This window comes from Lactuca saligna, chromosome 8 (assembly GCF_052625555.1).
Source record: "Lactuca saligna cultivar CGN05327 chromosome 8, ASM5262555v1, whole genome shotgun sequence".
In the NCBI taxonomy this organism is placed as follows: Eukaryota; Viridiplantae; Streptophyta; class Magnoliopsida; order Asterales; family Asteraceae; genus Lactuca; species Lactuca saligna.
In genome coordinates, this window is record NC_136424.1 from 81913507 (window position 1) to 81930005 (window position 16499).

The 16499-nt window shown below is 38.4% G+C and overlaps 1 protein-coding gene and 1 non-coding gene across 2 annotated transcripts; one reads left to right on the top strand and one right to left on the bottom strand.

The window, feature by feature from the left end:
• Window positions 1-307: 307 nt before the first annotated feature.
• LOC145012681 (putative glutathione S-transferase) lies at window positions 308-1362 on the bottom strand. Its single transcript, XM_078971479.1, has 2 exons — window positions 959-1362; window positions 308-851 (listed from the first exon to the last, which is right to left on the bottom strand). The coding sequence occupies exons 1-2, from the start codon at window positions 1268-1270 to the stop codon at window positions 510-512; spliced, it is 654 nt and encodes a 217-aa protein (XP_078827605.1). The 5' UTR covers window positions 1271-1362; the 3' UTR covers window positions 308-509.
• A 2435-nt stretch (window positions 1363-3797) lies between these two features.
• On the top strand, window positions 3798-3899 carry LOC145013768 (U6 spliceosomal RNA). The gene has a single exon (XR_013665287.1). It is a non-coding gene; the product is annotated as a U6 spliceosomal RNA (small nuclear RNA).
• The last annotated feature ends 12600 nt before the right edge of the window (window positions 3900-16499 follow it).

Here is a 16499-nt window from a genome sequence, read left to right on the forward strand (position 1 = left end):
TTCACTACCGAAGCTAAAAAAAAAAAAAAAAAAACACTGGATCAAAAAAAGGGATTGTGAGTTGTGACCGAACCACATAGATTGAATATTTAATTAATCTACTAGTTATAACTAGATAAAGTGTTCAATTACCACATAAGGATTCGATTATTAACAAATCAATTTCTATTTTAAGTAACTGTGTTCATTATATTTTGAACTATATATGTTTCAAATAGAAAAATTAATAAAATGAAATTGCTCTTGCATACAAATTTAATATAATAATAATAATTTAATTATAATTATAAATTATGAAAATCAAATCTCAAATCAAACACTGATACACGATAGCCAACAATATCTCAACATAAAACGTATTACAAAAACTCATCAGCATATAAGAGCTGCTTATTGCAAATTTGCAACATCATATACATGTTACAGAAATTTCAACTTCAATAACCACAAATTAAACAACCAAATATATAACTATATATGTTGTTAACATACGTATCATTATAGTTTAATTACGCCTTACCAAACCGTTTCTTGAAAAATGCAACCATGTTCCCTCTTGGAGGTAAGGTTTCCTTCACAACTTGACAGTTGACAAACTCATCAGCCCATTCCGTGAGTTTTGGAAACTTGTCTTTCGTAAAAAACTTAATTTCAGTTGCTTCTTCGATTATTCCAAGCCAATAGGCTATGAAATCAGCAGCAATATCAACCAGGTTAATGTTGTCACCTCCAAAAAACTTTGTACCTTTGACTTTCAGTTCATTTTCTAGCATTTGAAGTTGCTCACAAGCTTCCGCAATAACCTGCTCATCTCCATTGCTGCCAAAAACCTTGAATGCTGCAGGCATACACTGAACAAACCATATAATCATGTAAACTCATTAAACAATGACTTAATGTAATTTATAATTTCATCGTTAGGTTTAGGAGAGATCTGAGAAGGAATTGAAATTATTACCTTATCATCAACGAATTTGGCCCAAAATCGAGCACGAGCCTTCTCATAAGGATTCTGAGGCAAAATCGGAACCCCTTTCCAGACATCATCGATGTACTCCACGATCACAAGAGACTCTGCGATCGGACTTCCGTTATGCACCAGCACCGGCACTTTCTTATGAACAGGATTGTACTTCAAAAGATCGGCACTCTTGTTGCTCATATCTTCTTCGAAGTTTTCGTACTTGATTTCCTTCATCTTCAAAGCGATTTTAACTCTGCAAACGAATGGGCTTCCTCCAGCGCCATACAACTTCACTTCATCCGCCATTTTCCAATGATTTGGTTGAAACAGCACCACTTAGTTTCAGGTTTGACTAATTTGTGGATGGAAGGATTGTTTGGTGTTTCGATCGGTATAAATACTAGCCCTGGTTGTTGGCTGTTCAATATAGTATAATCAGTTCTCACAGCGATTACCGAGACTTACGCTCCAAGTAGTTGTATGATATGGAAGATAAGCTGTACACAACATTGATATGACGGAAGCGATGATGCAAGCTTTAATTTTAGTTTTGAGCATTATAAAATCGACGAACAAATCGGAATCCAATTTGTCATTCCCTACCAAATGGCTTGTGGTTCAGTGGTTTTGCTTGTTGGTGGTTTTCGATTGTAGTTTGTGTGATTGTCGTTGTAATTTTTTTTATTGTTAACTATTGATTATTGGAATATCACGTTGATGTTTAACAAATATAAAGTTAAATGACCATTAAGCGTTTATAGAAATAACTAAAATTATTGAACAAAAGACGATTAACAAAAAAAATTGTTTTAGAGATAAAAGACAAATTTTAACAAATTTTATAAGTTTGTTTCAAACACTAGACAAAATTTTAACAAAAAACCTAAATTATCACTATTTTTTAGAGACCCTTGTGAATATGGGTGTCAAATCCGGCTATCGTTTCGTGTTTTTATTTGACATGACACGATTATATGAGCAAGATACGACATGATGCCGTAAGGGATTAGGGATAATGACTTAGGAGGGTGATATGCACAAAAGTACCCATTAATTTTAATATTTATAACCTAACAAACTTAGACTAACTATGCACTTATAGGCAGTGTACCTAGTCAGATTACAGTATAGCTTAGGTAAGTCGGGTGTCGATCACAGGGAACGGTGGATTAATTTAATATATTTAATTATAGGTTACAGGTTACACAAAAAGAATAAAAGAAATAATTTAATAAATCTCAAACTAATAATTAATTGACCATTTTTGATAAACTAACAGGGAAGCAAATCTCTTCAGGTACTTTGGTTTAGACAAATTACACTTTAAAAACATAGACAATTGCATACACAAATTCATTTATTCATGTTCACCAATTCCTAAAATGATTAGATACGCGTTCACTATAACTAATCCTTTAGCAAACAAGTCAATTCAAACAGTGATCAGTTGATTAAACTAACATGCTTCCTAGTGTTCAGTTCGTATCAATCAAGACTTGTAAATATAGTTAACCAAATTAAACATTCAATTAACATCTTGTTGATGGTCATCAAACAAGGCTCACACATTAACTTACTTATTCCCATGTTAATCCTAGTTTCACATTCGTTATTTCTAGACTTATAATCTCGATGGTCATCAAAATTATAAGAGACAAGCAATCAAGCAGGTGTTCATGCAACTCAATTCAATTAACAATTAACAGCAAATAATTATCATTAATAAGTAAGGATCTTTTAACAAGCTTGGCAAGATAAATTAAACACAAACAAACTATTCAATATAGCAATTAGTCTAATAATCAAAGCTTCATTCAATCATAAACACAAAGTAAAAGGATTTTACACCCAAGTCAGAAACTAAATACAAGATAGTAATGCAACGGAATGCTAAACATGGTCACGTTAACAGTCCATAGGATTACTGACACGTATCCGCTCTCCAACCCTTCCGATCTCCGCTCCCGTTAGCTTAACGGCCTTCCGGCCGCCTTCTAGACCCTCAAAACGGCTTAACAGAAGTTAATTGTCGACTAAATTAGGTTAGAAGTTGAATCCCCCCTCCTGGTTAGCTGAAAATCGACATTTATAGTCTTTGTAGCCGACCTAAGTACGCTGGGCGTACATAAGATTACGCGGGGTGTACATAGGATTACTACGCGATTTGGAGTTATCTGAAGGCACCCAGTACGCGGCGCATACTCTTTAATTACGCGGGGCGTACGACGCTTTTAAGCACTACACTGGGCGTAATGCAACTTTACGCGGGGCGTAATCCTCTTCTTCAGCATATTTCATTCCTTTTAGCTCCTAAGTCCGGTTTCCGCTTCAGTCTTTTCTTTTGTGCTTTATTGACAACGAATAGCTACAAAGCATAATTCAAAGTATTATGAGTACTTTTTAGTTCTAAAATAGAATAAATAAGGCCAAAATATTAAGATAAAGTGCATAAAAATATATATTAAAATACACATATCAGAGGGTAATAAGGTTTTCAGTTTGTCCGTATTAGGTCACTAAGGTTTTTTTTTGTGCGTATTAGACCAATATGGTTGTTATTACCGTTTAGAAATAGTCATTTTACCGGTTTTAACGGGTAAAAAGGACTATTTCTAAACGGTATTAACAACCATATTGGTCTAATACGTACAAAAAAACCTTAGTGACCTAATACGGACAAACTGGAAACCTTATTACCCTCTTAAGTCATTAACCCTAATTTTAAAGACATTGAGAATATATGACCATCAACAATAAACTACTTCGTTTAGAACTCGCGTCGTCTCATATAACCTGCTACTCCTCTATATGGCGAAGCTCTTCAACTATAGTCGTCCCTTTTGGGACATCCGATAAAATTGGAACAATACAGAGAAGATTAGCATGCCCTTGCGCAAGGATGACACACACAAATCGAGACAACATGTGGATTCTATGGTCAGATTGATCTTCTTGTTGATGTCTTCAACCATTTGTGGCAAGTAAGGGTGATCTTTCTTTCTATAAAGTCTCGTTTAAGTTTTTTTCTTTTCTTGTCATTAACTTTCATGCTTTATAAACTTCCGTGTATGTGTTGTATATAGTATGTATGTATTTGTTTATGTGCTGATTTTTTTATTCATTTTGCAACTTCAGTTTCTTAGTTCATGTTGTGGTTTTGCTTTTATAAAATAATTGATAATAGACATCCTATACAAGTCCCTGTTGGTTTTACATTTTCATTCGTTATCAAATGTAGACATTGATGGGAGGTATCAAAGTGAGATTTTGTTTTTGTACATATAGATGTGTTCATGTAAACAGTTAAATGACAAAAAAGAAGTTATTGATAAAATGTTGCATATTTATGTAATGAAGATCATCAATCATATGAGTTTCTGGACTTAGAAGTTCTGGAAGGGTTGTGAGATAATTTTAAATGGAAGCAATTATTTTCAGTCAAACAAATCAATCACATTGATTAGTAAGCATGTTTTTCTAAATAATTAGGGTTAATGACTTAGGAAGGTAATAAGGCTTCCAGTTTGTCCGTATTAGATCACTAAGGTTTTTTTTGTGCGTATTAGACCAATATGGTTGTTATTACCGTTTAGAAATAGTCATTTTTACCCGTTAAAACCGGTAAAAGGACTATTTCTAAACGGTAATAACAACCATATTGGTCTAATACGCACAAAAAAAACCTTAGTGACCTAATACGGACAAGTTGGAAACCTTATTACCCTCCCAAGTCATTATCCCTAAGGGATTATTTGGTTAGGGATTGCCCTAAGGGATTTTGGGTTCGTTTCTGTTGCAACCAGACGGGCCACCTGAAAGCTGATTGTCCTCAGCTTGCATCTAGGGCGGTTTAGACTTTGGCCACAACGACCCTGCGTATGAATAACGACCGGCAAGGGAAGGCTGAGACACCAAGGGCTCGAGGGAGAACATTTCAGTTGACAGCAGAGGAGGCCCGTGTAGCTCCAGATGTCGTGGCTCGTATGTGTTCTTTATATTATGTTGATTTATTTATGTTGCTTATATTATCGGTTGTGTAGGTACTTTTCTTGTAAATTTTGTGCCTACGCTTGTGATGTTTGACTCGGGTGCGAATCGATCGTTTGTATCATCATCATTTTGTGCCACTATCTCTATGGTGTTTAGTGTACCATCTACACGGACCATAAGAGCCTGAGATATCTTATGGATCAGCCTAACCTGAATATGAGGCAAAGGAGGTGGTTGGATGTAGTGAAAGACTATGACTGTGAGATCTTGTATCATCCGAGCAAGGCCAATGTGGTAGCCGATGCCTTGAGCCGGAGGGCGGTAAGTGCCCCGATTCAGGAGTGCATGAGCATGACCGTGATGACTTTAGTCTTAGAGATCATCAAGGAAGCACAGCCAGAGGCCATAAAAGAGGAAAATCAGAAAAGTGAGCGGGTGATCAGTCAGATTTCAACCTTTGACATTGACAGCCGAGGAAATTTGACTATTTATGGCCAACTATGGGTACTGTATGCGGGTGGGGCCCAACGAATTTTGATGGAGGGGCCCACAAATCGAGATTTTCCATCCACCCAGGGGCTACCAAGATGTATCTCGACCTGAAGCATAATTACTGGTGGCCATGTATGAAGAGAGATGTGGCACGGTTTGTAGAGCGATTTTTAACCTGTCGGAAGGTCAAGATGAGCACCATCACCCTCATGGCAAGTTGCATCCTCTAGAGGTTCCCCTATGGAAGTGGGAGCATATCACCATGGATTCTATTACAAAGTTATCGAGGACTGGGAGGGGTGTTGACACTATCTAGGTGATAGTGGATCATTTGATGAAGAGTACTCACTTCTTAGCCATTAGTGAGAGCTCTTCTACAGAGAAGGTGGCCGAGATTTATGTTCGAGAGGTGGTGGCTCGGCATGCGGTGCCGATGTCTATTGTGAAGGACCGGGATGCGCACTTTACTTCCAGGTTCTGGAAGAGATTTTACTAGGAATTAGGTGCCCGGCTACACTTTAGTACCACATACCATCCGCAGACGGACGGGCAGAGCAAGTGGACTATTCAGACGCTTGAGGATATGCTGCGTGCCTGTGTCATTGATTTTGGTGGGAGTTGGGACTCCCATCTTTCGTTGGATGAGTTTTCTTATAACATTAGCCATCATGCTAGTATCAGTATGCCCCCATTCAAGCTCCTTTATGGAAGGAGATTTCAGACTCCTATTTGTTGGGGCGAGGTGGGTTAGAGGTTCATGGGGAGAATGGAGCTACTAGTTATCTGCTGGTCGTAGGCATCACCCACGTACACGATTACGTTGGGCGTACTTATGGTTTAGGTAAACCATAATTTTTAGGATTTGCACCCTATTTAAACCTCATTATAACACATCTTTAACATGTTTGACCAACCTTCATCATCTTATGCCCTGAAATTGAACCCTAAGTGCCTCTTATGAAATTTAAGCTCATTAGTGAGATTTTGGTGGTGTTTTAGTGAAGGGAGAGGAAGAAGAACTATTGGTGGTTGCTTGGGAGTAGCATAGGCTTGTAGATCCAACTTCATTATCATCATTTCAAGTCATTAGAGATATAAAGCTCTCACCTTGATGGATTTTTGTGTTATATCTACTTATGGTGTCTTTTTTGTACTTTTGAGTTAAAGATGAGCTTTTGGTCTACTCTAGAAGCAATGGATGCTATATCTTAGCTCCATTTAGGCCCCATGTTCATAAAAATGCAAACTTTATGGAGGATATTGGTCCATGCAAGCATTAAGATCAAGCTCCTTTTTGAGCTTTGAGTCCCATTTAGCCATATATGAGGGTAAAGTTGCCAACTTTACGTGATAAGTCACCATTAGGATCCATATCTGAGAGTTTGGCAAAAGGTCTTAACCGTTTAAGTGCTTATTGAAGAGGAATATTGGTGAAGGGAGTACGTTGGGTGTACGAGCTGAGTACGCCCCGCGTACTCAACGGTTGGGTGTTTTGGGCTTGGCCTTCTCCGTTTGGGTCATAGTTTGGGTTGTCTAAGTTTGGACCTTGTTGGGCTATTAGACTTCTGATTTGGGATTTTGACTAGTATGTATGATGGGTTTTGGGCCCAATTTGTAACATCCCAAAAATTAAGACCAAAAATTTCGTTTTTAAATTTATAATACTGTAATCCAAAGATGTTCATAAAACCAAGATAGAACAAAGTGTGTCAAATACATCATGAAACATCACGGGTAATAAAAAAAATGCAGAACGAGGTGGTGTGTGTACTGCAATCATCCCATGCTCTTCCCTTTTGAACTAGAAGTACCTGAAACATAAATTGAAAACCGTAAGCACAAAGCTTAGTGCTCTCCCCAAAATACCACATACCATACATACTAAACACACAATAGGCCTTGCTTGAAATCGATCCCCGCTCGGTATACATATATGTCTATCATCGGGCCCCGCCCGATGTACATATAAACATATAAACATATAATCATACTACACATGTATAACATCCTGACTCTTACGTATCAAATTTAAAGCTTTATATTCTTGTTTTTAGACTTGCTCGACGAGTTGGATGCCCCAACTCGCCGTGTAGAAACTGATCAAGTTGTGTGGTTTATGGAACCTACTCGACGAGTCGGAGGACCCCAACTCGACGAGTAGAGGCTGTGCATGAAAACCCTAATTTTTAGCGTTTACACCCTATTTAAAGGACCTTAAGTCCTTGTTCCGGCCTCCTTACCACCTTTCATGTCCAGAAATAAACCCTAATCGAGTTAACCTACTTTTTGAGTGTGTATGAGGCTAAAAGTGTGTGTTTGGTACATTTATTGAAAAGACTTGAAGATTTAGAAGCTTGGAATGAGAAGGAACTTGTAGATCCAGCATGTACTTCGTTTTGGCATTCATTTGAAGGTAAAAAGTCATTACCTTGATCATTTTCTTGCTAGATCTCTCCATTTAAGAGTTTAGAGCCATTTCTAGCTTATTCTTGAGGCATTTCTAGTATTGGGCACGTTTTGAAGTGAGGAGTTCAAATCTGGTCTCCTCTAGGCCCTCATGGACATAAAGACTCAAGTTTTATGAAGCTTTGGCCCTTCTCCATGCCCAAAACCTCTTCCTAAGGCTAGTTGTTATCTATGATGTTATGATTAGTGACATTGTTAGATCGGTCTGACTGTTTGTATATGCTAGCATTTGTTATCTATGTGTTGATTGTATGTTTGCGGGTGGGTTGAGGCGGACCTGCTTTGTGCTATAGGCCAACATACCCAGGGTGGCATGGATAGACTCCGACCCCAATAGGGCATATTAGTCAGGCAGAAGGCCCAGAGAACGATCCAGATTGGCTGAAGGCACGGTAGGGCGGACCAGACGTACTGAAGGTTGTGTGAGTGGGCCAAACAGACTAAAGGCCCGGTGAGGATGGTCCAGTCATACTGTAGACTCTATATGCATCCTGTTTGTTATGATATGGTTATGGTTTTTATGGTGTTGGTATTTTAGGGGAACTCACTAAGCTTCGGGCTTACAGTTTTGGATTTTGTTTCAGGTACTTCGAATGATCGGGGTAAGGCAAAAGCGTGATTGTGCACCTCCTCGCATTTTATAATTTTGATTTCTGGGATACTCTGATATGAAACTATTTTGAAAACATTTTGTAATAAATAATGGTTTTTGAATGCCTGAAAAAGTTTTAATTTCTCATGAATTTTATGGATGTTACAACATGCGATAATCACAAAGATAATAGCATACATAATAGTCATCAGGGCCCGCCCGACATAGGGCCTTGATTGATAAACATACAAGAACATCACACATGCAAGATTCATGCATAAATCTAGCATCCTGACATAATAAACCATGGGCCAACATTGATGCCTTCGACCCGCTAAACACAGTGAGGAAACTCACCTCTAGCTACTGAATCACTCAACTGATCTGACTGCTGGTCCGGAAAAATCCCCATGCTATCAAAATCAATAACATCCAATTATTCATTGGATTTTGACCCATAACCAAAATTCTAAGCTATTTGGCCCATAAACAGGTAAAAGACCATTTTATCCTGTATCTAACTTGGCCTAAAAATGTAACGACCCAAAAATCATGACCAAAAATTTCGTTTTTAGTTTAATAAATAAATCACAAGAGTCAACCATTCATTTAAAACATATCACATCAGAGTATTATGTCTAAAACATTATTTTATTTTATCAGAGTAAACATCCCAGGATAAAACTCCTTGGGGGTGTGTGTGCCATGCGATCACCCCGAGATCTTCCCTCCGCTACCGGAAGTACCTGAAACCAAAACTGAAAATCGTAAGCACGAAGCTTAGTGAGTTCCCCAACCTAACACATACCATATACATCCACATATTGGGCCCCCGCCTGCTGCATCAGGAGTTGTTCGACATCAAACTAACTCCGGCATTAGGCCCCGCCTGGCATCAGTTCCCGCCTGGCATCGAGCCCCGCTCGGTACACATATCTATTTCTCTTAGGCCCCGCCTGTCTCTGGGCCTTGCCCACTGAATACATACAACATATAAAATAACACACAACAAGCAGCTATTACACTCTACAATACTCCTGAACTAAGGCATCGCCTAACTAGGGTCTCGCCCCTGGCCTACTACTAACGAGTCATGGAACCTCGTCCACGCTCCTGTTGTTAGTGAGATACGGGCCCCCGCCCACACTCATCTCTATCCTATCTCGGGCCTCATCGACACTCACCTTTCTCCTATATTGGGCCATACCCCTACTCTACTACTAAGGAGATACGGAACCCCGTCCATACTCGGCTAATGGTGAGATACATGACCTCGCCCACACTCACCTCCGTACCAGGCACATACAAGTATCACACAAACAACAAGTATAAACTATCATGCAAACATTCCTCGGGCACCCGCCCGACATCGGACCTTGATCCAAAATCACATTCTAGCATACAGTGCCTAGGACTAACCCCCGGGTCTTCCTATTCATAGACTACATGGGTCAGCATTGTGGCTGTAGACCCATTCACACAGTGAGGAAACTCACCTCACACTGCTGAAACCCGCTAGTATACTTCTTACTATTATCTGACAATCCCCGCACTGCTGCTCCTCTGGCTCCCCGAACTATCAATACCATAATAATGTTGGTTTTATACAAACAATCCTATGTGTGCATGCAACCCTAGTATTGGATCTATGTTTTCACTATTAGTTATACAGCTTTATGAACAAAAAAAAATGGCATGCTACTATAATTTTTGAAATTCATACATAAAGCTAGAATACATACCTTTTGTTGTTATATAGCAATAACAACTAGTTCCTTGAATTTCCTTAGCTCTTGAAAGCAAGTACCACAAGTGTAGTACCTCTAATGGAGTCACAAACACCATATGCAACTTGGATGAAGAGGAGAAGAAAAGGAGGCACCAAAAACGGCTGGAAACCCTAATGGAAGTGTTGTCCACGTTTTTGGGGCCTAAGGGGTCCTTTATATACTAGTGTAGGCTTCTAGGGTTTTAGTCAAAACCCTAATGGACAGCTTAAACTCTAAGTAGCCCATGGAACCTTCTGGACAAGGCTATGGACGAAAATATGATGGGCTTCCATCATAATTTCATTCACCCCTTATTCCTATAGCATTCCTTAGCCCAATAACTCAATTATCCAATAATTGCAGTCTAGTCCCCTATATTTAATTAATCTCTTTTAGCCACAAAATTAATTCTTAATTAATTCTTGACTAATATTAATTAAACAATATGATTTCTCCTTTAATATATTATTCTCATAATATATTAATAAATCATATTTAAACCTTTATCTCCTTAAATCATCCTACATATTGCTATGGTGAAGGCAACCCAAAAGGACCATGCTCATAATCGGGTCAAGTACATACCAAAATAGTTATGGACTTAGACACTAATCCAACAAATAATACTTAGCCCAATACAATAATCCTTCATAGGGTAGATTGACTATTCTACCCCTCCTAGTCCAACTTGATACATATTCAAAGTGCAACACTAGGTAAGCTTCCTAAGCGCACTAGTGACCCACTAATTGCCCAATTTGCTACATTGGGCCAATCCCTTAATGGGCCTTAACCTAAGCCCAATTATATATTCCTTGGCCCATATAACTGAATCCTGATGGCCCATTATGGCCCAAAGGCCAAAATCCAAAACACAGCCCACACCGAGGCCCTATATGCACAAAGCCCAACTCCGATGATTACATTGGGTGTACTCCAATGTACGCTAAGCGTACTGGCTTGCTAGTGAGTACGTCGGGCGTACCTGCATGTACGCTCAGCGTAATCCTGCTGTTAAGACACTTTTTCATTAAGTGCTTGATACTCCACTCTAGAGGCTACCAACTCATATCCAGGTCCTTACTGATGTCTTAAACCATAAAGTTACTAACTTGGTGACTTTCAATCCACCAAAAAAGCCCAAACTAAAGGGGACAACATGCTTTCATTCCAAGGGCTGTATCTCATGCATGGACATAAATGAGTCCTAAAGGTTGAAACTTTACTACTTATGGGACTCATATGACACTTAGGGTGGGAACCCTGGACCTAGAAGGCGAGTTGTGACATAAAGGTCAAATCTTGGAACCAAAAAGACCAAAAACTTCCATTAACATAGATCTAAGCATACTTAAGGAAAGTTTCATAGTTGATACCTCACAATGGTCTGAAATGGACCCAAAATCTCAGATCTACATCTTCCCTTTTGATCCACCACCTTGCTAATATCTTCTCTTGCTTGGAAATGGCTTTACAACACCCGAAATGCTCTCTAATGACCCCAAGGTTTCAAGAACACTCAAGATAGGTTTAGGGTTTCATGGTGGCTGCCTAAGGATGAGATGGAGCTGGCTCCTTTAAGCATAATGTTCCTTTTATAGTGTCACAACCCCAAATTAGGGTTTTAGGAAAGTTGAGAGTACGCTGGGCATATGCCTCCACGCACCCGTGACCATGCACCCTATTACACTGGGTGTACCCCAGCCTTACGCTCGGTGTACACGCACGTTTACCACCTTGCATGCATGGTTCCTCTAGTCATTTATTTCCATTAGGGGTCATTTCCGAATAACTTCAAAGTGCTATAACTCCTTCATTCTGAGTCTGTTTTCGACAAACTTTATATCCACGAGAAGGTGGCGAGAAACCCTACACTTCTAGCGACACACCCCGACCCAAAACTTCTCGAATGAAACTTTGAACCCTTGAAAGACCAAAACACCCCTAGCCATGGCCTTTGAAATCCATAAATGAATACTTTTAGAATAGGGTGTTACAACTCTCCCCCACTTAAACTAGAATTCATCCTCAAAGTCTGCTACAACCAACTATCCTAGAATCTGCTTACAACATTTCTGTCCTATGCACACATCACCTGTCGGGTCCGATCCCCGAAGAACGTGTTCCCTTGACCTCCCGAAAATAATCCAAAACTATAAGAACCTCGAAATCACTTCTAATCACCAACAATCCAGAGAGCAAGACTCTTACCCTACCGGCAATCCCCTTTTGGTGCTCCACGTTCGAAGGTCCTGCTATCTTCTGTCCGCTTTCCGGACGAACCGAGACTACCCTGGTCCTAACTAATATGCCATAATCTGGGTTACTGGACTCCCACCGGTTACTGCACCCAAGCTCAAACACTCAGTTGCTCCCAACGATTTCTGAAGGAAACTGCTCCATCTAACCTGCCATACTGGCTCTACAAGTCCTAGGATCCTCGATCCCCTATCTTGAACCTAAGGTCTCTACCTGGTCCCACCTGTACCGCTACTAACATACGGGTCTTTTGTTGGGTTATGAGCATTCTAACACTCCTAAGTGTACATGCAACCCTAAATACCTTGGATCTATGTTTTCTATATTATACATGCAAATATGAACATCCAAGGTATTATCCTAATCTAGCATACAAAAACTATTAATATAACAAGATAGAATACATACCTCTTTGATGGTGAATGTCTTCATGAAGCTTGAGTGCCTAGTGCCCCAAGTGTGACACCTCAAATGGTTCACACAACACCATAAGCACTTGGAATAACTTAGAGAGAAATTAGAACACTTCATGAAATCGCCTAGCCCTCATACACATACATAGTCACGATTTCTTGAGCCATGGGTTTCTTTTATATGGTGGCTATTAGGGTTACACCATGTAACTCATGACTTTACCCATTCCTTATGCTCCATGGATTTTAACCTCCATGGAGTATCCATGGGTCACCCCATGGACTTAGTCCAACATAAGGAATCTTGGATCACAAGCCCACATATATAAGAATGAATGATTTACACAATCAACCCATATATTTAATTAGTCTCCTTTTGATCACTTAATTAATTCCAAATTAATTCTTGATCAATACTAATTAAATAACCTTATTAATATATTAGAACTTATAATATATTAACAAACCTTAAGTGTTATTTCTCTCATTTTAGTCTATCCAAGTGCATGATGCCATGCAACCCAAATGGACCATGCCGGGTCGGGTCAAGTTTTACCAATTATAGTTATGGACTTAGACATTAATCTAACAGTCTCCCACTTGGATAAGTCTAAAACTATTATTGCAAGTATGACTTCAAAACCCGACTAGCAATCGTAGCTCTCAAAAGCTTCTGTCGAACTCTAATCTTGTAGATGAACTTTGACCTTTGTCAATGACTTGTCCATTAGATAAGGGATCATATATTCCTCCATTCTAGATATCATAAGGACTGAGACATGGATTATAATCATTCTCTCTGTCCATTTGTTGTTTCCCGATTTCCGATTTATGACGTCTGACTAATTGAACAAATCAAATCAGTCCTGGCCCGGCCGAGCACTTCCATTTGTCATCATCAAATCATCGAGGGGCCCACAGATATTGCTTTTATCCCGAAGGTAAAAGGAATGGATAAACTTCGACTCATATGGCTTGTCCTACTACTTATTGAATCATACACAAAGACACGTTTTATAACATCGAGTTACCAATGCGTTTCGTGTAATCAATGTACTATCAACTCATAGTAACAACTCATATCTCTAGGTTTGAAGAATATAAGATATTATCGTCTCATGATCACTCGTGATAAAACCCATGAAGTGATTCCAATGAGCGCGGGTTGAATCCAATACTCAGAACTTATGAGCACTCATGAGTGTTGTAGCCCTTTGTCCAACATCTTAGACCTCTACAAGCCAACCCATGACAGTCTTAATTCATATCTACTTCCAACATATGACCGACTGTGGATGGTTTGAATAACTTAGTCATTCCGGAAGAATAACCTAGTTTATTCGGGAAGTCAAAACATGCAAAGTGAAACACAATAATAATTGAATCCAATATGGTATCAAAACCTATGAACATAATTAAAACACCTTTTATTTATCACCATATGATTACACATTAATCATTGTATACTGTTTCAGCTATCAACTTTTATTCTTGAATTTAAAACAATAGTTATCCCATGCTCCAAGCATGTACACTATGTTTTCTAAACACTAGTCATGCCATACACCAAGTATGCATAATATGTTTGTCTATGATCTTTATTTTGTGAACTAGATCAATTGAACATAACTTCAATGATTCTCTTTTCACACTCCCAAATCCTTACTGCAAATGCAAGAATTCCAAATTCATGTCATTTACTGAAATCTGTTAGATTCTAAACTTATATGCATTGATCCTCTTGTAATGATTATGCACAAAGTCAGAAAGACTTAACAACAATCATTACAGAGCATTCCAAAGGAGATCAAGTCCTAGGAACCATCCTTCTTGCATTAAGTTTCTTTAATCTTACACAGATTGAAAATTCTAACTTTGAAACATTTCCGAATTCATTTTGACTATCACTTCTGAACAAGAGTTGCCTCCTTACAGATTATGTCAATATGGCCCTTCCAGAATTATCACTATACTTCCAACTATCCTTGAGCAACCAATCTTTGGTAAACCTTAGATTGTCCTCGATAATCGTTTAATCCTTTTAGTCATATCCAGTTCTAAACCTTTTCCATTCTTAACGCCCCAGGCATTTGGAAAATTTTAGAAAGGATAAATATAGCACATGTAATCGATCCTATATCCGAAGCATATGGGACACAATTCATGATGTCTCACATAAAGACTAAACCAGTCTTTTGCTATAACATTTCCATTTCTATTTGCCAAGTTCTCATAATTCAGATTATGAAAAGGGATGCCGTAATCATAATCGAATTTTAGAACGCAAATAATGGACCCATATACAGAATTTCCTTATGTTGAGCCATTCCAACATGAAATTCATATATATCCTTGACTAAATGATTAAAACCTCATGATCTAAGCTTATAGATTTGAGATGAAGTATAATTTCCTCTCCCTTAATTATAGCAAAACAACTTTTTCCCAATTGAAACCTTTTGTTTTCTATAATTAACATTGCTAGCTTGCAATACTTATCATAATTATCATGCTCCCACTAACATGATGATTATTAGCATAACACTTATGCTCCCACTAGCTTTGACATGTACTTAGAAATCAGCTGGACTTCTAGAAATCAATACTTTATTGACTTTCTTACCAAAGTTCAGATTTCTGATACTAGATTTCCTTGATAAGACTTTATCAATATCATACACCTCTCTTAGATAGTTCATATGTGTGTCTAAACAATTATGAAGAGGGATGCCGTAATCATAATGGTTAGACCTTTTTGACACTTCTCACAAGTCCAGGTTAGTGTGCCGGTAAACCACACACGCTCCACTAACGACTTTGAGAATGCAAATATCACAATTGCTATCTAACTAAAATCTACTTAGTGGAAGTGTTTCCTTACCATCATTTTCATGAATCGGAGAGAAACCTTATGACACTTAGATTTAATGGTGTATGAGTTCTTATCCATGTGAATTGTCATAACCATAGTCACAAGACAAGAATTATGACAAATCCAAACTCATATGGATTGAACTCAATCTTAACTTCTTGCCACCTGGCAGCTCAAGGGCCTACCATTGCTTCCAAGTTGTTGTGCAACACATTGAGAACTCTAAGAACTCATATGCGAAGCCAACTTTAACTAGAATGGGCACAGAATATGTCAACACGATAGGTTATAAACCTCAAGTCGTGTGCTAGTGAAGAACTTCAGGTTTCATTCTTGATTAGTTCTTGAGAATTTCAAGACCTTTAAGACTCCCACTGTCCTCTTGACCTATAAGAATTCCTTGTCAAACATCCAAGAGATAGTGTGGATTCTAATCAAGACAAACACTTCACACAATTGGCCTAAGTTGGTCATTGTTTTATCCAAAACATCACAACTTACCAATTTCAAATGTACAAGAGTAGAAAATTTTTACTCTTACATTTGTCAAGTGTTTTAAACCTTCTTTAAGACATGTCACTCAAATTACAATCTTGGAGTATGACTCTAAGACTTGTATTGGAACGAAGTATGACTCATCTTCTTGATTTAACCATTTCAACAATTTCAAGATCCCTTCTTC